Below are 24,057 nucleotides of genomic sequence, written 5' to 3'. Positions count from 1 at the left end.
CTGTATCTAAGGGTTTCATAGCAAATACTCTCCAGGCAGCAAGCAGGATTTCTGACTCTGTGCTGGATTCCTCCTCTTCTCTCCTATATCTACCATTGAAAGACCTTATACCATAGTCACCAATCACTACGCAAAATCTGGAACATCCTTGCACCATGCACACTGGCCACTTCCTACTGCCTGTGCTAAACACTAATTCGGAGTAGCAAGCAGCCTGAGCCTGGGCCAAGATGGTGACTGTCCTTCCAAAAGACTCTAAGAAGAATAGCATAGAGCCGTGCTTCTCAAACTTAAGCAGAGAGCAGAGTCTGGAAAGCTTGTTCAAACACAGGTTCCTGCCACCCCACCCCAGAGTCTCTGATTCAGTACGTTCAAGGTGGAAGCTGAGAATTAACATTTCTAATAATGTAATAATTACATTTCTAGTAATGTAATAACCAGGTGATGCTGATGCTGTGGGTCCCACCTCGGGACCCAGCTTGGCCATTTACCATGTAACCTTGGATAAATTACTTAATCCCTCTAATCCCTACTTTCTTCATCTATAAAAAACAAGTAAGAAGAGCACCATGGGGCTTCCCTGGTGGCGCAGTGGTTGGGAGTCCGGCTGCCGATGCAGGGGACACGGGTTCGTGCCCCGGTCCGGGAAGATCCCACATGCCGCGGAGCGGCTGGGCCCGTGAGCCATGGCCGTGGAGCCTGTGCTCCGCAACGGGAGAGGCCGCAACAATGAGAGGCCCGCGTACCGAAAAAAAAAAAAAGAGCACCACGTCTGAGGATTAACCAAGATGATGCATGGTGATGTACATGGGTGCATACAAACTACCCCCTCCCTCGGCAAGAGAAGGGACACACCTTTCCCAGTCCCATGCTCTGCCCTGACTCTCTCAGGGCTACAGGATGCTTTTTGTGACTCTCCCTGGCAGGGCTGCTGTGGAACATTTGGGTGGTGGGCAGGGCACAGTGAATTCAGTCTCTGCCTGCCTCTCTCCAGAAGTGTCCTGCCTACAAGGGCTCCTCAGCCCACCTCACAGAGAGAGAACAAGGCTATTGCGTGACACTTCTGCAAGAACAGTATTCCACGTGGCTTGCTGCCCTGAGACCGAGAGATTAAACGACTCATCCCAAACGCACAGCTCTTAATGGGGAGCTCCAGAGTTAGGACGACACATCATCTGACTCTTATATACTATGACTTGCCCTTAGAATCTTGGTCTATCAGTTTCCCACAGCTGCTGTAACAAATGACCACAACTTGGTGGCTTAAAACAATACACATTCATTCTCTTACTGTTCTGAGGTCAGAAAGTAGGTAGTGGGTCCCACAGGGTAGAAATCAAGGTGTTGGCAGGACCACCCTCCCCTCCTCTCTCTACGGGAGAATCTGTTTTCTGGCCTTCCAGTGTCTAGCACTGTATACCTTGCACTCCTTGGCTTGTGGCCCCTTCCTCCATCTTCAGAGTCAGCAGTAGCATCTTTAAATCTCTCTCTCTCTGCCGAGGTCATGATGTCACCTTCTTCTATTAGTAAAATCTCCCTCTACCTCCTTCTTATAAGGATACTTGGGCCCACTCTGATAATCAAGATAATCTCCCAAATCAAGATCTTCAATGACACCTGCAAAATCCCTTTTACCATATAACGTAACATTCACAGCTTCCAGGAATGAGGGCCTGAATGCCTCTGGGAGCCATCATTCAGCCTACCACACTCGGAGAGATCAGCTAACTCTCTGAGCCACCACTTTTTCATCAGTAAAACAGAAATAATAATATAGCCTCATGAGACTGTTGCTGTGAGACACACTTCAAATCACTAAAGAAACGTTTATTGGGTTGTTAAACACAAAAGAGAAGAAGGCAGCATTTATCTAACATTAATTCATTAACTCTATTCATTTACGCACCTTTTACTAAACACTATGTGTCAAGTACCGTGCTAGACACAGGAGATGTAACAGAATGAGGAACCCCGCCTTTATGGGTTTTATAGTGTAATAGAAACAGATAAATGCTAGAGAAAAAGTGACCTGATGTGTCAACAGGGGCTATGAAAAGAAATCGGAGAGGAAATGCTCTACAGGGATATGATAGTAGCTGTTGTCAGTCCTCTGGGCAGGAAAAAGGAGTGGAAGGATAGAGTTGGAGAAAGGGGCCAGGAAGTGCCAGGAGTTTCTCCCACTTGGAGTCTTGGGTTGGAGACACTGGGGCGCAGTGTGAGAGATGAGCTAACAGTGCAGACCGGGGTCCAGTTGTGAATGGTCCTATGTGCCCTATAAGTGATCTGGATTTCATCACGTGCTCCAGGGAGGCACTGAAAAGTTTAAGCAGCACTTCCTCAATATCCCATCCCCTACAGTGATCCAGGGCTCCAAGCAGGAAATCCTGAAAGCTCTGGCCTCCTTATTCATATTTAAACATCAAACTTGGCCGAGTTCTCTGTGAAGTGGTACTGGTTTCTTTTTTTTTTTAACTTTTTAAAATAGTTTTACTGACATATAACTGACATACAAAAAACCTACACATATTTAATGTATACAATTTGATGAGTTTGGGCATATACATACACCCATGACACCGTCACCACATTCAAGGTAATAAACATATCCATCACCTCCAAGGTACTGGTTTCTTTAAGTACCTCCTGCCTTTCATTGAGACCTTTTGTGATTTATACTTTCAGAAGTTTACTTTTAGAGCCTCCTGATATAGTGAGCCAGCATCTCCCTTAGACTCCCTGTCAATCTCATTTTTAAAGCACTTGCTCTTAAAAATATTCTTATACCCCCTGGATCCCATTTAACCCCCTACTCTTTATGGTTCTTTTTATGAGAATGTCCAAAAGGTAGATTTTCTATATTAACTATTAGTGCCTTAGGTCGACCACAGTAATTCTGATTGCTCATGCAATATTTTTTTTCTAACCTGGGTGGTTTTTCTGAAAAGTGGGTTGATGAAAATTGTGATGTGAATTTAGTTGCGAACGCCTGCTCTCCTGGACGCATGGTCCCCAGTCTGCTCCATCCCTCCACTTTACCGCCAACGTAACACCCCTCCGTAATATGCTTTTGTCAACCAGTATTCTCTCCGTGAACTTCAATAAACTGGCAGTACATTTCTGTGCTGGAAAGACATTTTGCATTAAAAAATTGGACGCACAGCGGGCATTCTGCCTGGGGACCACATGTCTAGGAAAGCAGTCGTTTTTAACTAAGGATATTACAAGCCTAGATAGAATAGGGCTGGTGTACACTGAAGCACAAACGTCTAGCCTACTGGAAGCAAAATTACCGTACTGCGTGTTGGTAATTGACCTTGTCAACTAGCTTTCGGAACAACTCCAGCCTAATGCACACACTCACTTCTCGGGTTCTATAGCCGTTGTTTCTGGATCTCGTTACATTCTATTTGCAACCTGCATCTCTACCACTGCCTCTCGCCAGCATGCTCTGATTTGCTTGCCCTCTTTACCTTGTTTTTCCCATAGAGTTGATTAGCTTCTTTTTTTTTTTTACTTAATTTTTATTGGAGTATAGTTGCTTTACAACGCTGTTAGTTTCTACTGTACAGCAAAGTGAATCAACCATACGTATATCAATACATATATCCCCTCCCTTTTGGACTTCCTTCCCAGTCAGGTCACCACAGTGCATCAAGTAGGGTTCCCTGTGCTATACCGTATGTTCTCATTAGTTATCTATTTTATACTCAGTAGCAATAGTGTATACGTGTCAATCACGAACTCCCAATTCCTCCCCCCACCCCCCACCGTTTCCCCCTTGGTATCCATACATTTGTTCTCTACGTCTGTGTCTCTATTTCTGCTTTGCAAATAGGATCATCTACACCATTTTTCCAGATTCCACATACATGCGTTAATATACGATATATGTTTTTCTCTTTCTGACTTACTTCACTCTGTATGACAGTCTCTAGGTCCATCCATGTGTCTACAAATGACCCAATTTCGTTCTTTTTTATGGTCCATAGCATTGATTAGCTTCTAACCATACAAAATTTACTACTTTGTTGTATTTGTGATGTACACTCTATCTCCTGTGCTTCACCAGGGAAGAGACTTGTGTTTTGCCTACCGTTGTATCCCAAATTCCTGGAAGTGTGCCGGGCGTGTAGTAGTTGCTTAATAATTATTTTAAATGAATGAATGCATACGTTTCCATGGAGCTGTCAGCTTCCAGGTGACTCTTTTTTGCATTCCTAATTCCAAACACGTCAATTTATTTACCAAAACGTTTTGACCACATTATCACTTGGCAAATAGCGATCCAGGAGAGAGCCTGAAGCTCAGTCCTGTGGGAAAACTCTGGAAAATGGTGTAGATCACAGGCCTCAGAGTTATCTCACTGGAGGGACAATGGAGTCATGATCTTTACGCACCAAATCCCTGGCACTGGTTGAGGAAAACTCCGGGGTCAGTTCCCCGGTTCTCCTGACCTGCCACGTGCACCGGACAGAGCAGCCTTCCTGCACTGGAGAAACCCTCACACTGATACAAGCAGATACTCTCCCCTGGAAGTTGGTTTCCACACATTGATGTGGCCACAGGATGTGTGCAGGGCACCAAAAATGTCTGCTACAGTTCACAGGGAGAGCAGCAGGGGATGAGGCCAGCAGTGGAGGCAAGGGCCAAAATTTGAAGGCTCATGGATATCCTTCTTTGGAGCTTTATTCTGTATTGAGGGGACAGCACTGGAAGACTTCAGGTAGAAGAGCAGTATCAAATTCACATCTGAGGAAGACCATTCTGGTTAGAGTAGACAGAACAGGGGTGAGGTGGGTAGACCAGATAATGAGTCCCAGAGACCAGTTAGGAAGTTAAATCTATTACATGGGATAGGAAAGACTGGGTGAGAAGTCCCGTGGTGGTGCTGGAGATGGAGCTGAGAGATTGTGACGGATCAAATGTGGCGAAGGGTGGGGTTGAGCATCGGTTCCCTGTACTGGCTTTCCCGATCAGATGGTGGCGGCACCCACCTACATAGTGAGTATAGGAAGAATGTAGGTACTGGCGTGAGATGCTAAGTCTTGCTGGACATTTTGGGTTGGAAATACCTGTGAAGTGTCCAGGTGTAGAGTCTGTGGGCAAATGGATATAGGATTATTGAACTCAGAAGACAGATCTGGACTAGGAAAAGCTATTTAGGAATCTCCACTTTATAGAAGATGTTTGAAGACAAGGAAGCAGAAGAAATTCCAAGATAAATAACTAGAAGTTTACCATGTGAGATAAGTTGAATGTTACCGTCAACAACCTTCTGGTATCAAGTCCTTTGCCAACCTAGAGAAAGCATGGCTTCTATCATCTCTGAGTGTTGCTTTGCCTTTATTTCTCTCTACAATTTCCCTAAATGATTATCTTTCCCCCTCAACATAGCTGAATATGGAGAGGGGACAGACAAACTGTGATTTGGGGAGAGCTGGGTAAACTGTCATTGTCAGCTTTTTCGTCTGTAAAAAAGGGATCTCCTGGGTGGACATCAGCTTGCCTGACAGTCAACTGAAGAAACTTTCTTGAGATGTAGGCTTTCTGAAGTGCTCTCTCTCCTGAACACAAATAATATCAAACTCATGCTCTTACCTTACCAGGCACTTAGGCTGGTTGGTACAAGGACACTCCTCACTGCACCTTCCACAAGCATTGCCTCTGCTATAATGATGAGCCTTTAACATGCGAGTTCATCATTTACCTGAGGCTCGTTACTCATTGAAAAGCATCTTTAAGGATGGGCACAAAATCCAAGTAAGCAGCTGCAATCGTTGCGATCGGAACCCTTGCAACAAGTGACCTTCCTTCTGCATGGGTTTGTACATTAGAGTGTCGACAGATGCTTGACTTTTCTGCCAAACAGCCATCCTGGCCAAGAACAGGACGGCCCCTCCACTGGAATGTGTAGGTGATGACATTTCTTTCACCACGCTGGCATCTAAACCTGACACTCTATCTGGTAACAATGCATTGAGCTCCTGATCGTTTATGGCATGGAACTCGGCAGAATGGGCTGTGAACTCCTGCACTATATTTTACTCCATCAACTCTTGTTATACTTGTTCAGAGAGAGAACGCAGCCGCTCGATATTGAGCAGACCCAAAGAACAGCCACTGTCAAAATCCTGCCCGAGGCATCTGTATAAACACACAGAGCCATGCCGGGTGTCGTGCATTTTCCAAACATCTGCCAGTTCATCCCAACCAGCTTCCCTCTCACATCCTCAGGCCCTGTCAATGCTACCATCATTTCTTTAATCCCTCAAGTTCAAGTGCATGGATTTGACTCCTTGTTCTCGACCCATCTCCTGTATGCAGGAGCCGTCATTTATCAATAATAACAGTAACTGTATTTATTTGTGGCTTATTTTATGTCAAGCAGACTCTGTGCTGAGTCCTTTACCAAATTGAGTTGTTACAACAACTTTCTAAAGTTGACTATTTTTATTCCATTTTGTGGCTATGGAAACGAGGGTTAGAGATGGAGCCCCAGATCACACAGCTAGAAAGTGGCAGAGTTAGAATTTGGATCCAGCTTTCTCTGTCACTAAACTGTACTATATTCCCTCCTGTGGAGCATTAGTCATCTTATCTTCCCCTCCTTTATAAGGCATCTTGAAGTTTCCAAAACATCGTCACGAGGCATATCATTTGGCCCTCCAAATAGACCAGAGAACCAGGCAGGATGTGTTTCATCCCCACTGTCACAGAAGTAAATAAAACTCAGCATTTACCCGAGTTGCTCAAAGCCACGCGTGCCTGAGCCTTGGACTCAAATCTTGACTCTTTTCACTATTCTCATAAATATCATGCTTTTCTTTTTTTCATAACAGCTATTCTTTCGAAATGACCAATGTATAAAATTTACTCGGAGGCCATTTTGGCCTACTAACTACAAAGACATTTCTACAGGGCTTTCCAAAACTGGAAGAGGAGATAATGAGTTCTCCATCCCTTTTAGTTTTTACTCAAATACTGGGCAGTCACTGAGCTAGAAACCATTGAGACAATTAAGCCTGATCCCTAGATAAGTTCCAAAATCCCCCTCTCCCTGAGATCCTGTGACTCTGTTTTCTCGATGATCTGGTTTGCAATAGCTCCAATTCCCTCACTCCTGGCTTTCTGAAGCCATCTGCTAGCTGACTTTTCAGACTGTCCCCCCAATTCAGCCAGTCTCCCCTGACCAGGGTGATCATCCACCAAAGGTGTTCTCATCAGTGACATTCTTCCTAAATCTTCCTTGGCTCACTTTAGCCAACCACACCCATTCGATACACCTCTGCCTTGATGTTCCACGATCTATATCCTCTATCCAAACTCAGTTTCTGCTTCAGTCAATCCAAACATTTGCCTGAGTCACAGAGATATCATGCCTAGCCCAGCTCCCCAGTCCTTTGCTTTCTGTGTTCCCCTCCTGAAATATGCTCCACTTTCCCCCCCACCCCCACCCTCCCCGCCTAGCCACATCCGTTTTTTTGAGGCCCAAGTCAATCTTATTTCAGTACAACAAACAAATATTTAACGAATATCTCCCCCAAAAACACAAAACAAGTCTAGGAACAATCTTCTACTCATGCAGTGAAGCCATGAGGACCTAAAACTGAACGAGAAATGGTCCTGTCCTCAGGGAGGGGTACAAGAGGAACAAGCTGCCCTGGGCAACCATTAGGCTTTGAACACTTATTCTACATTGGCTGATGCTCTTGGTATTTTATGTGAGCTGATTCTGCCTGTCTCATGAAGGGTAGACATTAAGCCTTTTTCCCAAATAGCCTCCAGAAAATGTTAGGCAAGCGATAGTACAGGTTGCATGATTGAGATGTCCAGGGCTGCATATTTTGAACTCATCCCCGTATACATTCACACACACACACAGCTCACCAATTATTTGAATTTCCAGTGGAGCAGAAGGGGCACACGACATCTGACGTCAACCGGGCCTGGGATCAATCCCATCTCCAATATCTTCTGGGAAAATGAGTGCTACAAAACCAGGGTTAAAGGAGCAGAGCTCGGAATCTGACCTCCCGGGTTTACGTCCCAGCTGGGTGACTGTAATAGGTCCCTTCATATCTCATTGCCTCAACTTTCTCAACAGAAAAATGAGGATGATTAAAAAAAACCAAAAACAGCTGTACACAGAGCCCTCCTTTCCCCATGGGGTTATTACTGTGAGGACTGAGCTAACACACACAAAGCACTCAGGACAATTCCTAGCATACGCCATCAGTGAATAAGTGTTAGCTATTTGGATTATCACTAATTCAGTGAAACTGGACAGATTACTTAAATTTCCTGAGCCTCAGTTTCCTCTTTCAAATGAGAGCAGGGCTCACCTCCACAAGCTGGCTCTGAGAATTAAATGTAGAAGCATTGCGAAAGCACCCAGCTATCCCAGAAAAGGTCCCCTTATCTCCAGTCCAAGGCCCGGACTTCTAATCCCCAAACTACACACAACATTTTTCTCCTGCCTCTGCTCCTTTTAGCAGTTTTGCCTGCCCATCATTTGTGCTACTGTAGTTAAGTGCTTGTTTTTATCCCACAGAAAATGTTGGCTTCTTACAAATTCATCTTCAGGAAATTACAACCTAAATCAAGCTCAACGACTGCATAAGCAAAAAACCATTCAAGTTCCCCGAGCCCACGGGCAGCTTTTCCACAGCCCATCCCTGCCCATTTTGGCAAACTGTGAACAGCAGAGAGAGGAACCAGCCCTCTCCCTCTTCAGGAGGGCTTGGGGCCTCAGGCACATCACACCGTGTAAAATCTGGTTAAGACAAATATCGAGAGCAGCCTTGAAAGCAAAAAGGAGTCAAAGCAGGTCAGACAGCCGCCAGAGGGAGTTTGGGAAGGGGGGGGAGAGCCTGACTCACCAGCTCTGCCTGTTGGCATCACAGCGAGTTTCCAGGGACCGTCAGGCTTCCCGAGACCTGGACACCGAGCCCTACCTCACCGCCTGGTGGCTGCAAGCCTAAGCTGTAGGCTAGTCTCTAAAGGTCCCTACCCCCGAACGTGGGGCCTGTTCCCTAGAAATGATGCTGAAGGGCCCCTCCCCTCCCCCAGGACAGTGATGTAACTAGAGCAGGAAGATGCAGTGGCCCCTGCGGAGACCCTGAGGGTCGGCCTGAGGTGGGCTCAGCCATGAAGGGTGGAGGTCAGGCCCAGGGGAGGAGAGGTTACATCACTTGTGCAAGTTTACACAGGTAGCCCAAGAGAACCCTGGGATTCACATCTAGGACAGCCAGTTCCGGACATAAGCACCTCACCTCTTCCTGCCTCTCCCCTCTCTGAGCGGGGAGAGGACAGCACATGCTCATCCAAGGGCTCAGTGGCAAAGAGAGGAATCCTGAAGTGGGGGTGAGAGGCGCAGGCACTCTACGGTAGTGCCAGGTGAGGTGCCAGCCCTGGATCTCACGCTCTGGACAGAGTCTAAAGGTCTTATCGGACACAAACCATGCGGAAGGAGGCTGGTAGGCAGGGAAACACTTGGGACTCCCCATCTCCGACGCCCAGGGCTTCTGAGGTCTCTCCCCTCTCAACACGAACTCCCCCGCCCGTACACAGAACACACGCACCCTCACGACATACAGCCCTGCACCCACTTCCGCTGTCATCTGCTTATGTGTGCCACCGTCACTGAGACAGAGAGGAAACTTTGCAATTTATCCTGATACCAGCCGAGGAAGGAAGCTAAGTCCGTTCCGGGCCACTCACCTAAAGGAGAAGCCGGTCGTCCAAGCGTAGCGCCTACCCCGCCGCGGGGCCCAGAATCCCATGCTCTGCACCTGAGCGGGTGAAACCCTGCTTCTCGGGAGAAGCCTGTGTGCCTTCCCAAACTTCTACCTCAGCAGCCATAGCTCTGGAATTTTCCACAGCTACGCGCAGGGAAAGCTGCCTTTGCTCTCGTATTGGGAGGCTGGCTCCCAGGGGCTGCTAATTACGTATGGAAATGACCTTGCGTGCGTGGGTTGCGTCTCGCAGCTGAATTGCTTTGAGAGGTCATAGTTCTCCATCTCCATGGTCATTAATTTCAGTTGCCTCATTGCCACCGACCTGTGCAGCCAGTACATTCTTCGAGTCCCCTCGGGGGAGGGGCGGGGGGTGGAAAAGGCACAATTCGGGATCCAATGAGCCCAGGGTTTGGGTGATGTTCAGAGAGAGAATATTTTGACGCCTGACTTCCTTATTTGGTCAAATGAAGATGATAGCCCCCACCCTACCTTATTAATTTGAGGTTTAGTGAGGTAACATATTCAAAGTACCTGATAATTACAACTACCATCCTGTCATCCACTGTGAGAGGTGCTTTCAGGTCTGTTTTCTCACTTGATCCCCACCACATTCTGTGAGAAAGAAAATATTATCCACAGTACACAGAAGAGGAATGTCAGGGAAATATGTGACTTGATTAATGTCAGGCAGCTGGAGGAGGAAGCCAAAATCAAACCCAGGTGGGGATGACTCCAAAATTTGCGCATTTATCCAAAACAATGCTTCCTACCACGCTGGCACTCCACGGTAGGCACACAGCAAACTTTGGTTCCCTGCTTTATTTCCATACTTAAGTCTTTCCAAAAGCACAGTTTGGTCACTCTCAACAAAACATATGGCAGCCTAGCCCTATGAATTGGGAGATTGGGATTAGACGTATATACACTAATATGTATAAAACAGATAACGAATAAGAACCTGCTGTATAAAAAATAAATAAAATAAAATTCAAGACAAACAAACACACACAAAAAAACATATGGCAGCCTGACTCATCAAATGCTTCCCCGGTCACTAAGGGACTGAGGTGTTCTGGGTGCCATGCTCCATTCAGACTTGTCACTAGACAAACGAAACCATCTCTTAGAAGGCAGCATCCCCTGCCCGAGGATGGGGAGCATTGAGGATGACCCAATGAAAGACTAAATTGCCAGTTACCTGCTCAGGTGCAGGTGAAGCCCTAGGCCTTGGAAGGCCACTTCTTTCTCTTTCCAGGAGATTCTCTTTCTCTTAATTAGCAGTTAGGCTGCCACTTAGCACCAGCAGGCAGGGCTTGAGGAAAGACTAAGGAAGGGCGAGGAAAGACAAAGACAGCACTTTGGGTGTGTTGATGCAGAGCAAGAGAAGGAGAGTAATTTGAGGATGTTCCCTCCCATGGGCACTGGAGCTGGGGAAGGGACAGCAGTGGTGCCTTGAAGGGTTTAAGAGCAAGAGTTGTTTTTGTTTTGTTTTGTTTTACGTTTGTTGACTTAAGTTTTTCATTTTAATTTTTTAAAATTTTTATACAATTTTTGAAGGTTACTTTCCATTTACAGTTACTACAAAATCTTGGCTATATTTCCCATGTTGTGCAATACATCCTGGAACCTATCTCACACCCAGTAGTTTGTATCTCCCACTCCCCTACCCCTATATTGCCCCTCCTCCCACCACTGGTAACCACTAGTTTGTTCTCTACATCTGTGAGTCTGTTTCTTTTTCATTATATTCACTAGTTTGTTATATTTTTTTCGATTCCACATATAAGAGATATCATACAGTACGTGTCCTTATTTGTCCAACTTATTTCACTTAGCATAATGCCCTCCAAGTCCATCCATGTTGCTGCAAATGGCAAAATTTCATTCTTTTTTATGCTGAGTGGTATTCCATTGAATATATTGGGGTGTGTGTGTGTGTGTGTGTATATATATATATATCTCACACCTTCTTCATCCATTGATCTGTTGATAGACACTTAGGCTACTTCCACATCTTGGCAATTGTAAATAACACTGCCTATGAACATTGGGGTGCATATATCTATTTGTATCAGTGTTTGGGTTTTTTTTTGGATATGTACCTAGGAGTGGAATTGCTGGGTCATATGGTAGCTCTATTTTTAGTTTTTTGAGAAACTTCCATGTTTTCCACAGTGGCTGCACCAATTTACATTAAAAAAAAAAAAGCACGTTTTAAAAGCGGTTATTTAGGGAGGCTCTTTGGGTAACCATAGCAATGAAAGTACAGGACAACAAGTCTCATCTTTGTGCCTGTGTTCAGGACTTCCACCATCACAGAAAACATTTAGATCATATTAAGCTCCTTGGGAAGGACTTTGGGTTTTAACCGATTCACATGCTAGGACCCTTGTTTAGTTCAAAAGTGTCAGGAAGGTTCAGCGGGCCACACCGCTGACAGTTTCCCCTGCCATCTTCATCACCCCCAAAGTGAAGGGGAATGACGCAGCCCTTATGGCCTGATAGCTCCCCTGCTCACTCACTGACTTACGGGAAGCTCTAGTCAACAACCTGTTCTTTCAAGTCACTTTCTCAGTAAGTGTCTCCCAAGCATGACCTGCCTCAGGTAATGAGCCATGTTTTCCAAAAGGTAAACATGTTATTTTCTCAAATTATGATCACTTACTTCCAGCGCTGGGTATTGAACCCCACATATCCCCTCACCATGAACACATCACATTCTGTACAGTTTCTCCCATGAGTAGTGCCTCTGCAGGCACAAATGGTGGGAACACTGGGGGATAAAATCTTACCTCGGAGGAGGAGAGGGTTGGAGTGCCCAAAAGAACCTGCAGCGAGCCTAGGCTCACTTACAAGGAGAGCAGACAGCCCACTAATTAGAGAGACCGTCAAGACACTTTGCACTCCTCCGATGGGCAAGAAATGGATTCCTACCCACTGTACACTGCTTACGGGAAAGTGCTCATGGCTTCCCTCACCCACACATTCAACAATAGGCTTTGTAAATTTATTTTGTTTAAATGCAGATAACAATCACACTCATGCCTCTTGTCTTCTCTTGTGTCTGATCTTGGAACCAACTGTGCAGTGCCTTTTTAATTTTAGCATCCCTAACTAGGAAAAGAGTGACTTTTCACTAACATAAAGACAGTGCAAAATTCTCTTAATTGAGGAGAAGAGATACAGGAAACAATCCATCTGTACTAGATTTTCATATAAATTGAGGGACCAGAGAGAGGCTACTATAATTCTGGTTGTAAGCTATTTCTGAGGAGACAGTTTATTTCGGTTGTGGACAGCAGTTAAGAGGTATAGAAAATCCCTTTGCAGAGTTCCAACCAATTATTTTATTCATTCAAAAAAAAAAATGGGGGGATTCCTCTTAAAAGCTTCTAGCCTAGCGGACAAAATAAGCTGCTTGTATAATATCAATTCGATAAGCAGAATTGCCTTTTAATAAATGGTGGCCATTGTATGAGAAAATAAATTTGGAAGGTATATTCAATCATTGGGTAAATCTGCTTAGAGCAGTATGCCAGCTCAAAGTTCATTTGTTTACACAGTGAATTCCTTTTTGATACCCTTACCTCAGCAAGTGGTTTGGAGGAGACATGCACTCAGTTCTTTCTTTTTATAAATAGCAAAGCTACTTGGAACTCCAAAAGGGGAAATGAATTGATACCAGGGAAATATTGCAGAAAGAGCATGGCTCAGACTCGAACAGACCTGAGTCACAGCCCAACTCTGTCACTCACCTAGTTGAGCGAATTTATGCAAAATTGTTCATCTCTCTGAGTCTTGGTTTCTCATTCACAAAAGGGGCTGTTGTCTGGCTTAAACATTACATATTACAGATACATACAGTATTTGTAATACGGTAGGTGTCGGTGAATGGGAGCTCGTGTGATTGCTACATCACTACTCTACTCAGGTGTGTTGGCCAAGACTTCACTTTGCATACATTTTTTTAGCAGCCTGACTATGGTCAGGGCCCAAACTGCAGGGAAAAACTAAAAGGATCAACTCTTAATTCCTTGCTCTTCGGACGGCATGCAGGCTGAGGGAAACTAAACATTTGCGAGTGTGTTGGATCCACATTTTACGATCCATCTTTTGGCAGGAGTGCCAGCCTCCGGGGGTGCCAGAGTAGCATTTCATAGCATCTGCACAAACCACACAGAAGAACGCTAGCGCCTGAAAATGAAAAAGCAATGGGATCAGGAAGGATGAGTCTCGTCAATCAGAAAAGCCTGTGGGGGAGGAAAAGTGGAAATCACTGAGAGGACGAGATAGAGAAGCAGTAGCCCCAGACACCCCCAGGCTGTGGAAACAGAACTCTGCTTTGAGCTGCGTGATGTTCACTCTGCCTTTGTAACTTCTAATGGAAAGGAAAAACAATGTTCCATCTGCCAGATGTCTCCATTTTCACAAGCTTCATCCGCTTACTCATTTATCTCCATTAGCACAGGAGGTCTCCCAAGACTCAGTTTAACAAACTGGCTCCCCAAGACGGTTGGTGCTCTTTGGACCCATCCCCAAAGGCAGAGAATCCTGAGGGTTTTAGTTAAAATCAAGTATTGCCCTTCTAGGGAATAAACTCATCGTGTAGACGTGTGCGTGTGTGTGTGTGTGTGTGTGTGTGTGTGTGTGTGGCAAAATGTATTGTATGTAACCTAAAATTTACTATTTTAACTGTTATTAGCGTACAGTTTTACAGCATTAATTACATTCACATCGTAGTGCAACCCTTATCACTATCCATCACCAGAACTTTTTCATCTTCCCCAGCTGAAACTCTGCACCCGTTAAGCAATAACTCCCCACTTCTCCGCTTCCCCCAGCTCCTGGCAACCTCCATTTTACATTCTGTCCCTTTGAAGTTGACTACTCTAGGTATGGCGTATAAATGGAATCATGCAATATTTGTCATTTTGTGACTGGGTTATTTCACTTAGCACGTGTCTTCAAGTTTCATCATTGTTGTGGCATGTGTCAGAATTTCCTTCCTTTTTAAGGCTAAATAATTGTGTAGACTTTTAAGTGAAGATATTGCAGGCTCAGTTGATGGCCTCATATTCTGAACTTTGCTATAAAACTTCACACTTCATGAGGCCTTAAAAACTGAATTATTTCATTAGTATATAACTGGTTGAAAGTATTACTGTGCATTTATTGTAGCTGGTGGAAACTAATAAATATATGGCTTTCTTTTCATGAAAACTGTCTGCACACAGTGGTATCTTAAGTTGGAAACTAGTTGTTGGCATCCTTGCAAAGAGATAGTATTATTTGATTAGCACTTCTGGTTGTGGAAACATTCAGGAAAGTCACATTCTATGAGACCTGGCATCTGAGTGATAAGAGGTCTACAAATAATTCAGTAACACAAGGTTGCTCACTGAAATAACCAGATCAAAGACCAAATGGCTGATTTCTCATCCAATGTCCCTCTTATTTTCTCTTACTAACCACCCTTGCTAAAAAGCTGTTTTAAACTCACATCATAATCTACTTACGTGTTTATTAGTTTACTGGGCTTATATATTTATTTGCTTAAATATTACTGACTCTAATCAGTAAAAGAAATATTACAAGGTACCAAAGAAAGCAAAGCATTTTAGCTGGAGACATGAAGCTCTTCTAGCCACGTAAGCCTAAAACATATTGCTATGTGAGTCTCAACCATGTTTGGTAGCTACGGAGGATGTAATCAATGTTTACCTATTCTGGGTGATTTCATAAAGTTTATTTATAACTTAGACTTGTTAATACAAACACATTCTGCAATGTCAGCAAGAGGTGGAGCAGGCGGGCTAAGGCACTTACTTGTGCTTGTAAACTTCTAAATTTACAAGTATTAATTTTTAAGATGTGTCTTCAACTGCTGAGACATCATTCCTCCCCACGAGACCCTACTGCCTCAGTGTCCTTTGAACTATTATAAGATGAGATGAGAAAGAAACTAAAAGGGGGGTGAAAAAATTTTGGTGACAGGAGAAAGATAATTTGGACATGATAATAATGGATGAAGACACCAGAAGGGAGAGCTTGGAGGCTGAGGTGGAGAACAAAAATATTGACCCCGGAGTCTGTGCTAAAGTGATTTTTCCTAAGAATTTTGTATATCACGCCTGTCATAAACATTCAGCTTCATTGTACAATGAAAACAGATGACAAGAGTTTACTGCTCCAACAACCAAAAAAAAAGCAACTTGACTACGTCCTTGGAATCTGGTTTCTCTGCTTTCAAATGTGCAGTGGAACTCTTGTGCCTGCAAGGGCTGGGGGCAGTTGTTTATGTAACTCATTGGACGTCTACATAAATATGAAAAACGGGACAGGTTTCTCTATTCTCATCTGTTCTAAAGCCAGAGCTGGCTCTCAAGTTAAGAGGCGTGCAGACTGGAGAGAGATGCACAGTTTAGCTGTCTTATGCTAATTCTCTTACATAAGCTTCTCTAGGTTATGAGATTTTCTCCATTTTGTTTCCAAATGGTAGGAGGAAAAGACATGTTTTAAGAGTCACTTATCAGGGAAGAAAAATGCTTCCGAAGGTTTTAGGTTGGGGAGAACTTTTATAGATCCGAGGATGGTGGGAGATGTGAAGAAAGGACTAAAGACAGACTGGTGGAGAAATATCCTGAGGAAAGATTAAGAGCATTAGGTGGAGAGAATAGCCAAGAAAAAAGATTAACTTCCTCAGAGACAGACGACTGGTGAACATTCAAGAAGATAGGAATTTTGACATTGAAAAAAAAGGATGCTGGGGAAACAGTATCTTATCAGAAAATTAGGTAGTGAGGTCATATTCTGAGAAAGAATGGGGAAAGAATGGTGGGACTGAGTCTTGGGAAGGTTGGACCAGCCCAGATGAGGAATGCAGGAGGGAACTAAACAGATGAATGAAGGGATGACCAAGCAGTCTAGGGCACCACCTGGGTAAGCTAGACTCATAATGGGGCATAAGAAGGTTGTGTCTGGAGTGGGTACTTGAAATCTCAGAGATGGGGCAATTCCAAGCGATGATTATATCTAAGGTGGCACTTTGTCAGCACCAACAGAAGCCATAATAGTTGAGCAGATCAAGGAAGTGCAAGGCCAAGCTGTCAGTGCCACCTACTGGCTTACGGAAGCCAATGAGGAGCAAATCAGATACAGAGGAGAGTTCAAAATGTTCACAGTAATAACTGAATAACCCTTGCTTGACCTAGCCATGCATCACCTGTAATTACAAAGGAGACTTTGGGTGTAGGTGTGGGATAACTTGCAGAGCCATCTAAATAGCAGTTGATTTAGCAGACCAAGGTATATTTAGTCTAAAATCCTACCCTAGCATTGACTCTAATATATCATGAAGATTAAAGTGGACAGCTATCAGGAGTTGGGAGACCCAAACCACTGTCTCAGTTCCTATAGGCATGGACGCCAAGGCAAAGGAATGGTCTTTGCCTCTAGGTCTAGCAGAGTCCAGCGTATGCCCTTGTTCTTTGTTTCAGACTTTAACCTAGACTGTCCAAGAGGTCAAAGACATGTGGCCAGCATTTGCATTATATCTCTTAAAAATCGTTCTACTCAAAAATCTTTGAGAAGCCAAGAACAGGGCCTATTTAATTTCTATATCTCTAAATCTCACCTAGTACCTGGCATATAGATGTTCAGAAAATATCATGGAATGAATGAGTGAATGAATGAGTGAGTGAGCTGTGCTATGATCCTACATTTCTCTAGAATACACTTTCTTTGGGTTTAGGAGCCTCTGTAACCCTCTCCCATTCCTGTTCCACTCAGCACACATCTTGTGAAAGACACATAGCTGTCATCTAACTCTGTAAACACAAATTGTTCTCGTCAGCCATGATCTACTAGGCATGATCTACTTCTTCCTACTTGGTCCACCCTGGATCCTCTGCTCTTTATCTGGCTGATGCCTGGACTGATGACTGCTCCGTTGGCTGTGCCTTGCACAACAAAAGTGGAAGAGATTTCAGCAAGGGCAACAATTAAGAGGGGAATGGGGGAGTCTGAAAAAAATAAAAAAAGAAGGCTGCAGAACTATAATGCCTGTGTTGAGTGAGACAGTCGCATCTTGATGTCACCACTCCTACTAGACAGAAGCCCCAGGTTTTTTCTGCCTCAGGACTGCTGATTACCAAGAGTACACCTAGTCCATTCTAACACCTTTGCGTGATTAGTAGAAGGCGAACCTTACAGAGGCAGAGGCTGTCCAGCTCGGTGGGATGAACATGGGGGGGGCGTGGATTTCCACCTCCACTTGACCATTTGAGAAGGCACCTTGCACAGTGAACAACCTGTGCCTTTACATTCTTTGCCCCCTCTTGTTCCTCACTCTTTAGGGGCTAGGACTTCTGGGAGTCACTCCTGGGCTAAGAACCACAGTCCCATTCTGAAGGTTATGTATCAGATTTCCGGTCCACACTGTACCTTGGCAACTATTAGAAGGCACAGAAGAACAGAGTCCAAGATGTGCAGCGTGTTGCCACTGTTTGTTAGATGCTTGCATTGCTCTGAGTATGTGCTTTTCCCCATTAGTTAACAAAACCGATAGAATAACTCTCTGTGAGAGGCTTTTTCTGCCATGTAAGGGCAAATTCTGGTTGCCTCTTCATTTTCACTTTTGTGGTTTAGTGCTAGCAAGTGGAAGATTTATGTAGGTAAGGTTTACCTTACCCAACTTTGCTAGTTCAGTAAAGCTATGGAAAAAGGCAGAGGGGTAGACTTCCCTACACTCCTCACCAGTCAGGTCCAAGTTTCCAGGGCTTTTTTGCAAGGCAACTACAATAAATCAGGCAGTGAACCTTGGAGTCTGCGTAACACCCCTCGATCAAACCAAGGGTCTTGCTCCCTCACTCTTCTGGCCGGATCTCAGATGAACAATGTTCAGACAGGCTTAGGGGCTGTGAACGTTGGGGCTGATGTGGGAGGCAAGTGAGGGTTGTGACTCTACTGAAATCTGAACCTATATTTTCTGGGCACGATCAGTTTCCAAATCACACAAAGTGGCTCTTTGAAAGAGCAGACTGGCTGCTGAAGCCATGCAAGGTCTCTTCTCTCTGTGTTGTCTCCATCGCTTTGGGGCAGCCACAGAGGGAGCTGGCTGCTCTCAGACTGACAGCCCAGACAGCACTGCCATGCAGAAATGTGATAAACAACTAGATTTTGTTCCCCAGGAGAATACGTCGATGAGCACGGCCTCTGCCAGATCTGTGAAGCCTTGTGTGCCAAGTGCCGGGGGCCAACCCAGGAAGACTGCACTGGCTGCCCCAGCACAAGGTGAGTGACCTTTCTTGTATCTCCTGGGGTTGGGAGTTCATGAGATGCAGGAGGGAGAGAGGAGGTGCTTACCACCTAGAAGCACCCCTTGGGCCTACAGGAAAAAGAATCAAACTCCTTCCCCTGACACAGAAACCTGCTGTGGTCTGGCCCAATGTCAGAGGTCTGTAGTGTCCTCCCCCTATGATGCCCCGTAACCACTGTGAGAATCGGTTCCCTGGACACTACAGGGGCTTTCTCATCAGTGAAGGTGGTGGTGGCTTTGATGCCTAGAACTCATCCCTTTCTGCACACCCATCCCTCAACCATCATCTCCATCTGCCAATAAAATATCTACCCCTATTTCTAGAGTTAGTTCAAGGGTGAACTGTTCTATGAAAGCATTTTTTACCTCTTTCCAATAGAATTAACCTCACCGTCTTTACGTTCCCCTGTGCTCTGTACAAACTTCCATAAGTGCACCTGTGACATTTTCAGACATTGACTTACAAATCTACTTGTTAGACAGTAAGCCCCTTGAAATACTCATCTTTGTACCTCCATTACCTATCACAGTGCTAAGAAAACAGTAGGTACTCAATCAGTGTTTGATAACTGAATGAATGAGGAAATAGTAAGTATCCGAATGGGATGAGCATCTTTGCTAATACATTGAGAATTTATAATGAAGAGAGTTGGGAGCCCGTTGCATTTTTAATCAACACTCCTCTGATTCTAGCACTTAATATTTGTTGGCTTCATCTTCTCTGATAAATGCGTAGGAAGCAAGGTTTCTCCCAAGACCAGTATAATGAGGCTGCTTCAGTGGCAGGTGAGTCTCTAGGATGGACGTTCCCTCTGCCTTGAACAACAGTCATTTCACCTAATTCTTTATCAGGACTGTAATACCCTGAGTAGGAACTGTGGTGTATTTGTCTCCTTATTCCCCTACAGTGATCAACACATAGTAGTAGTTCAATAAATGTACGTGTTATTGAACTTGATGAAGTGTGTAATTAATATCATGAGCTTGGTTCTCCAAATAGCTCCCTCAGAAAGAGAAAGAGAGAGAGTGAGAGGAGGGAAGGAGGAAAGGAAGGAAACACAAAAGAACAGTCTTATTAAGAATTCTTAATGCTGTGATAACATTTTCTAAGTGTCTCTTTAAGATACCTATGCCTCTTGAGTTTGCTTTAAGCCAGCTTCAAGGCATGCTATTAGATACAGACAACATTTTGAAAATAGGTCCTTTTGCTCCTCTAACTCCTCACATCAACAATCAAATGCCATCGTGTGTTTGGACATCTTTGAACCAAGGGAACTTTTTAGCATTTGTTTAATAGGGCAGCTACCATCGTCCAGTGTACATCGTGGAAGTTATGATTGTCCCAGGCTCACCAGAAGTGAGAAAAAAATTCAACTACCACCAGTGGCCATTTTTTTAAGAATCGAAGCTCATTGGTACAAGAAGATCAGAGGTACACCTCCTGCGCCACTTGAATAGTTTGGCTTTAGCAATCTGTTCTTTAGCTTTTGAAAATAGAAAAGCATGTGTATAGGTCTCAAACCAGGTGTCCTCCTGGAAATCCTATTGCTCAGGAACAATTTTCTTCTCATCTCCCTGAGCGCTCCATTTCTTTCCCCATTTCTCTTCCTTGATGTCAGTTACTTGCAAATACATCCAAGAAAGGGCACCGCATCATGGCAATGAACTAGCTGACTTTTCTTATCTGCATTTTCCAGAAAGGGGTTAGAAGATGAGGAGAAAGAAATTATTTTGAAAGATGGTGTCGTTGACTTATTTGTCCTCAAAGGGCAGCCACGTATTTTCCTTAAGGTTTTTCCAAAGTATTTCCTTGAGTGGAATCAGGTCTACTCAAGACGGTCTTGAACACCTGCTTTATGTCCAGCTCAGAGTTAGGTGCAAATCCATGGATTTTTATAGGTGGTTCAGGAGGTCAAAGTCAAGGGCTGGTGAAGCACTCAGGGACCAGAACACTGGGAGAGCTTTAACACCCTAGGCCTGAAGCAAACCCTGTAGCCATAGAAGGGATGCCTGATAGAAACTGGAGCTGGAGGGAACATAGCCACTCCAGAATCATGGGAGGAGGAAGCCAGGTTGTGGCTCCAGTGGAATAAATACCCCAGTCTGTCTCTCCCCCCACCCTCAGATCTCCTACTGGTGTTTCCCTGTCTGAAACACCTGGATGCCAATGGGGAACACCATTTACAAGTAAGGGAAGTGAGCTTGGGGACACGGTCTCTAGTGGGCACTTCCAAGACATAGCAGGTCAGAGAATGGCAGAAAATGGATCTGGGGTGGGGGTAAGGGGTAAGGTGAGGCAAACAGAATAAACTATTGGTCACTCTGAGTTTCTTCCTATTCTTAAGCTTTTGGGGTATCTCCAGTCCTGGCACAATAAATGTCATCCCTAAAGGAGTTTTTATCTGGGAAAGGAATGTTAACCTTTAACTTAGAGGTTTTCTTCAAAACAATATGAGAGGGAAGTAAATCACTGGGGATGTAGATGAAATAAGATTGGCCATGTGTTGACAATTATTGAAGCTGAGTGATGAGTACATGGGGGGGGGGTTCTGTTATGTCTTTTTTATTTTATATATGTTTAAAATTTTCCATAATAAAATTTGAAAAAATAATTTAACTCTGAAGTTGTTTTAAAGGAAGTTGAAACTTGAAAAGCTTTTCTTCATCTTCTAGCTTTCCCTCTACATTTCTATAAACCTTTGGGTTTATCTAGCTCCTTCAAGATGATTAAAAAGTTGGGGAAAGCAAGTATCGTCTTTGCCACCGCTATTTAACACATCTAGCTCTGTAATGCCGTGGTCCTCACTGCATGAGCTAATTTCCCAACCCAGTCCTGAAGGAACTGCGGAGTCTATGAACTAATTAAAAGCACGTAAAAGTTTTCTGACCCACCCTCAAATGTTTTATTTGATCTGTTTCAAGAATTCAGGAAAAAAAAATCCTTTGCGGGATTTCATTCTGTTACAACGTTAACGTGCCAAGAAATTACAGTAAATGCCCGTGTGATGGCTTTAGTTAGACCAAATCAACGATCAGCGCAGAGGACCAGCTAACTCTGACTTGCAACTCTTCTTTTCCAGTTCACATCTCTCTCTCTCTCTCACACACACACACACACACACACACACACACACACACACACACACACCCTGGGGCTTCTGGAAAATTTAGTTCCAATGTTGAGAACTTCACCTCTGCCCAGCTCTTCAGCACTTGGTTTTGCCACCTTCTTCCTTTCCATGAGCCTTTTGGACCTGGAATGGTTCACAGCTTATGAAAAGGCCAAGAGCGTACGTGACCTGGGAAGAGAAGGGCTTCCCCTGCAGAGATGAGCTTGCCCGAGTGTCCTAGAAATCCACAAACCGGATGATTGGTGGTCCCAGAGATGGCTTGAGTTCGCTTTAAAGAAAATTTTCATCAGCCCCATGGGGCCCAGAACAACATATCTCTTCTCCTCCACTAGGGGAGATTTGTTGTTGGTGGTAGAAATCTGTGTCACTTGAAATGGGACTTTTCTTCAAGTTCCTTAGCAATTGTTCTTGAGCGGGATGGGGAGATTGCAAGAGATGATGTAATTCGGTGCCTTCACTCAAGCACGACTGTTGTCCTTATCGTTCGATCTTTATAAATAATCACGTTCTTACAAAAACTGGGTATGTCACCTGTGCTTTCTTCAGGGTAGAGACAGAGGGAGGTGGTTTGAAGCACAATTATTTGCTTGGTACTTTCTTAAAATAAGCTCTCAAGTAAGAAAGACGGCCCCTTCCCTACATAAACATGGCAGCGTTACACCATCTGCTTCACCTCCGTACCCACCCAAGTTCGCGAAGGGTTTTAAATGGTTCCAACCATTGACAGTATTAGATCACCTCTCTCAAGAGAAATAATTGCCCCAAACCAATTTGTCATCTCTTCCTATAAAGAACAAAATGATGATGTACTTTCCATCTCTTTTTCAACTTAATTTAGCAAGAAAATGAACCTTCACAAATAAACATGCCCCATTCTCGTTTTCAGTGGAGAACAGAGTAGTTCACTTGTTTAAAAACCTCAGAAAGCTCTTACATAGTTTTTTCTTAAAGGGAGGTTTTTGTTTTGTTTTCGTTTTTTTAACTAGCCACAACCAAATTATTCCTTGACAAACCTTCTAGCTAAAAAACCAGGGTGGGACCAGGATATTCCCAGCTGGCGTTAGTGCCATCAGCTAAAAGTCTGGAGCACAGTCTTCTCATTACGGGTCATGGTGCAGGAGATCTGTTTTGACTTGGACAACCAGCTGTGTGTGCATGTCTGTTTAGGGCTGGGATTCCACACTCTGCAGCAGGCCAAAAGGATTGTTGACTCCAGTGACGCTGGGTATGGTGACCAGAGCCTGAGGGGCTGAGGATCCAAGAACGAGGTGTCCTTGTATGCTTGGCCTTAATCCCATTCTGTTTCCAAACAGATGCAAATGACACAGACTTTCAGGGACGAGATGGAAGACTGCAACTGCAGCAACACATGTTCAAGATGCTTTGTCCCCACTCCAATTTCCTCCAAACCTGGTATTGAAATGCCAATCCTCCATTTAGGGCTGATTCTAGCTATAGAAACAGAGGGATTTAGACAAATTAAATACCACCCCAGGAATGAGTTGCTCAAGACCTACACCTGGCCTTCTGTGTGACATTCAGACTGGGGAGAGAGAGAGAGAGAAAGCCTAGCTTTGTTTGCAGGCCCTCAGTTGTCCCAGATCTGGATGCCACCATCACACCCTTGGAGGCATCACACCCTCACGACTGACACAGTAACTACTGCTGTAAGGGAGCTCTCTGAGATGCCAGTTTGGCACCACCTGTATTACTTAGGTAGGAATCATTTAACAAATTCCATAGTAACCCAGACTACCACTGAGAAGCTCTCCAAGTATGCTCTCTAGACCAGCACCATGAACATCATCTAGGAACTTGTGAAAAATACAGAATCTCAGCTCTCTCCCCACAGAAACTCTGGGGGTGGAGCTCC

General features: G+C 44.4%; 1 protein-coding gene across 1 annotated transcript in view; it reads left to right on the top strand.

The window, feature by feature from the left end:
* PCSK5 (proprotein convertase subtilisin/kexin type 5) overlaps positions 1-24,057 on the top strand; it is a 448,447-nt gene that overhangs the window by 331,064 nt on the left and 93,326 nt on the right. Inside the window, 1 exon segment of the mRNA XM_032634783.1 lies at positions 18,926-19,028. Coding sequence (XP_032490674.1) covers positions 18,926-19,028 — 103 coding nt within the window.

The sequence above is a fragment of the Phocoena sinus genome, chromosome 6 (genome assembly GCF_008692025.1).
Source record: "Phocoena sinus isolate mPhoSin1 chromosome 6, mPhoSin1.pri, whole genome shotgun sequence".
NCBI lineage: Eukaryota > Metazoa > Chordata > Mammalia > Artiodactyla > Phocoenidae > Phocoena > Phocoena sinus.
Note: the sequence above shows the minus strand (reverse complement) of the source record. Positions and strands in the feature narration are given on the sequence as shown.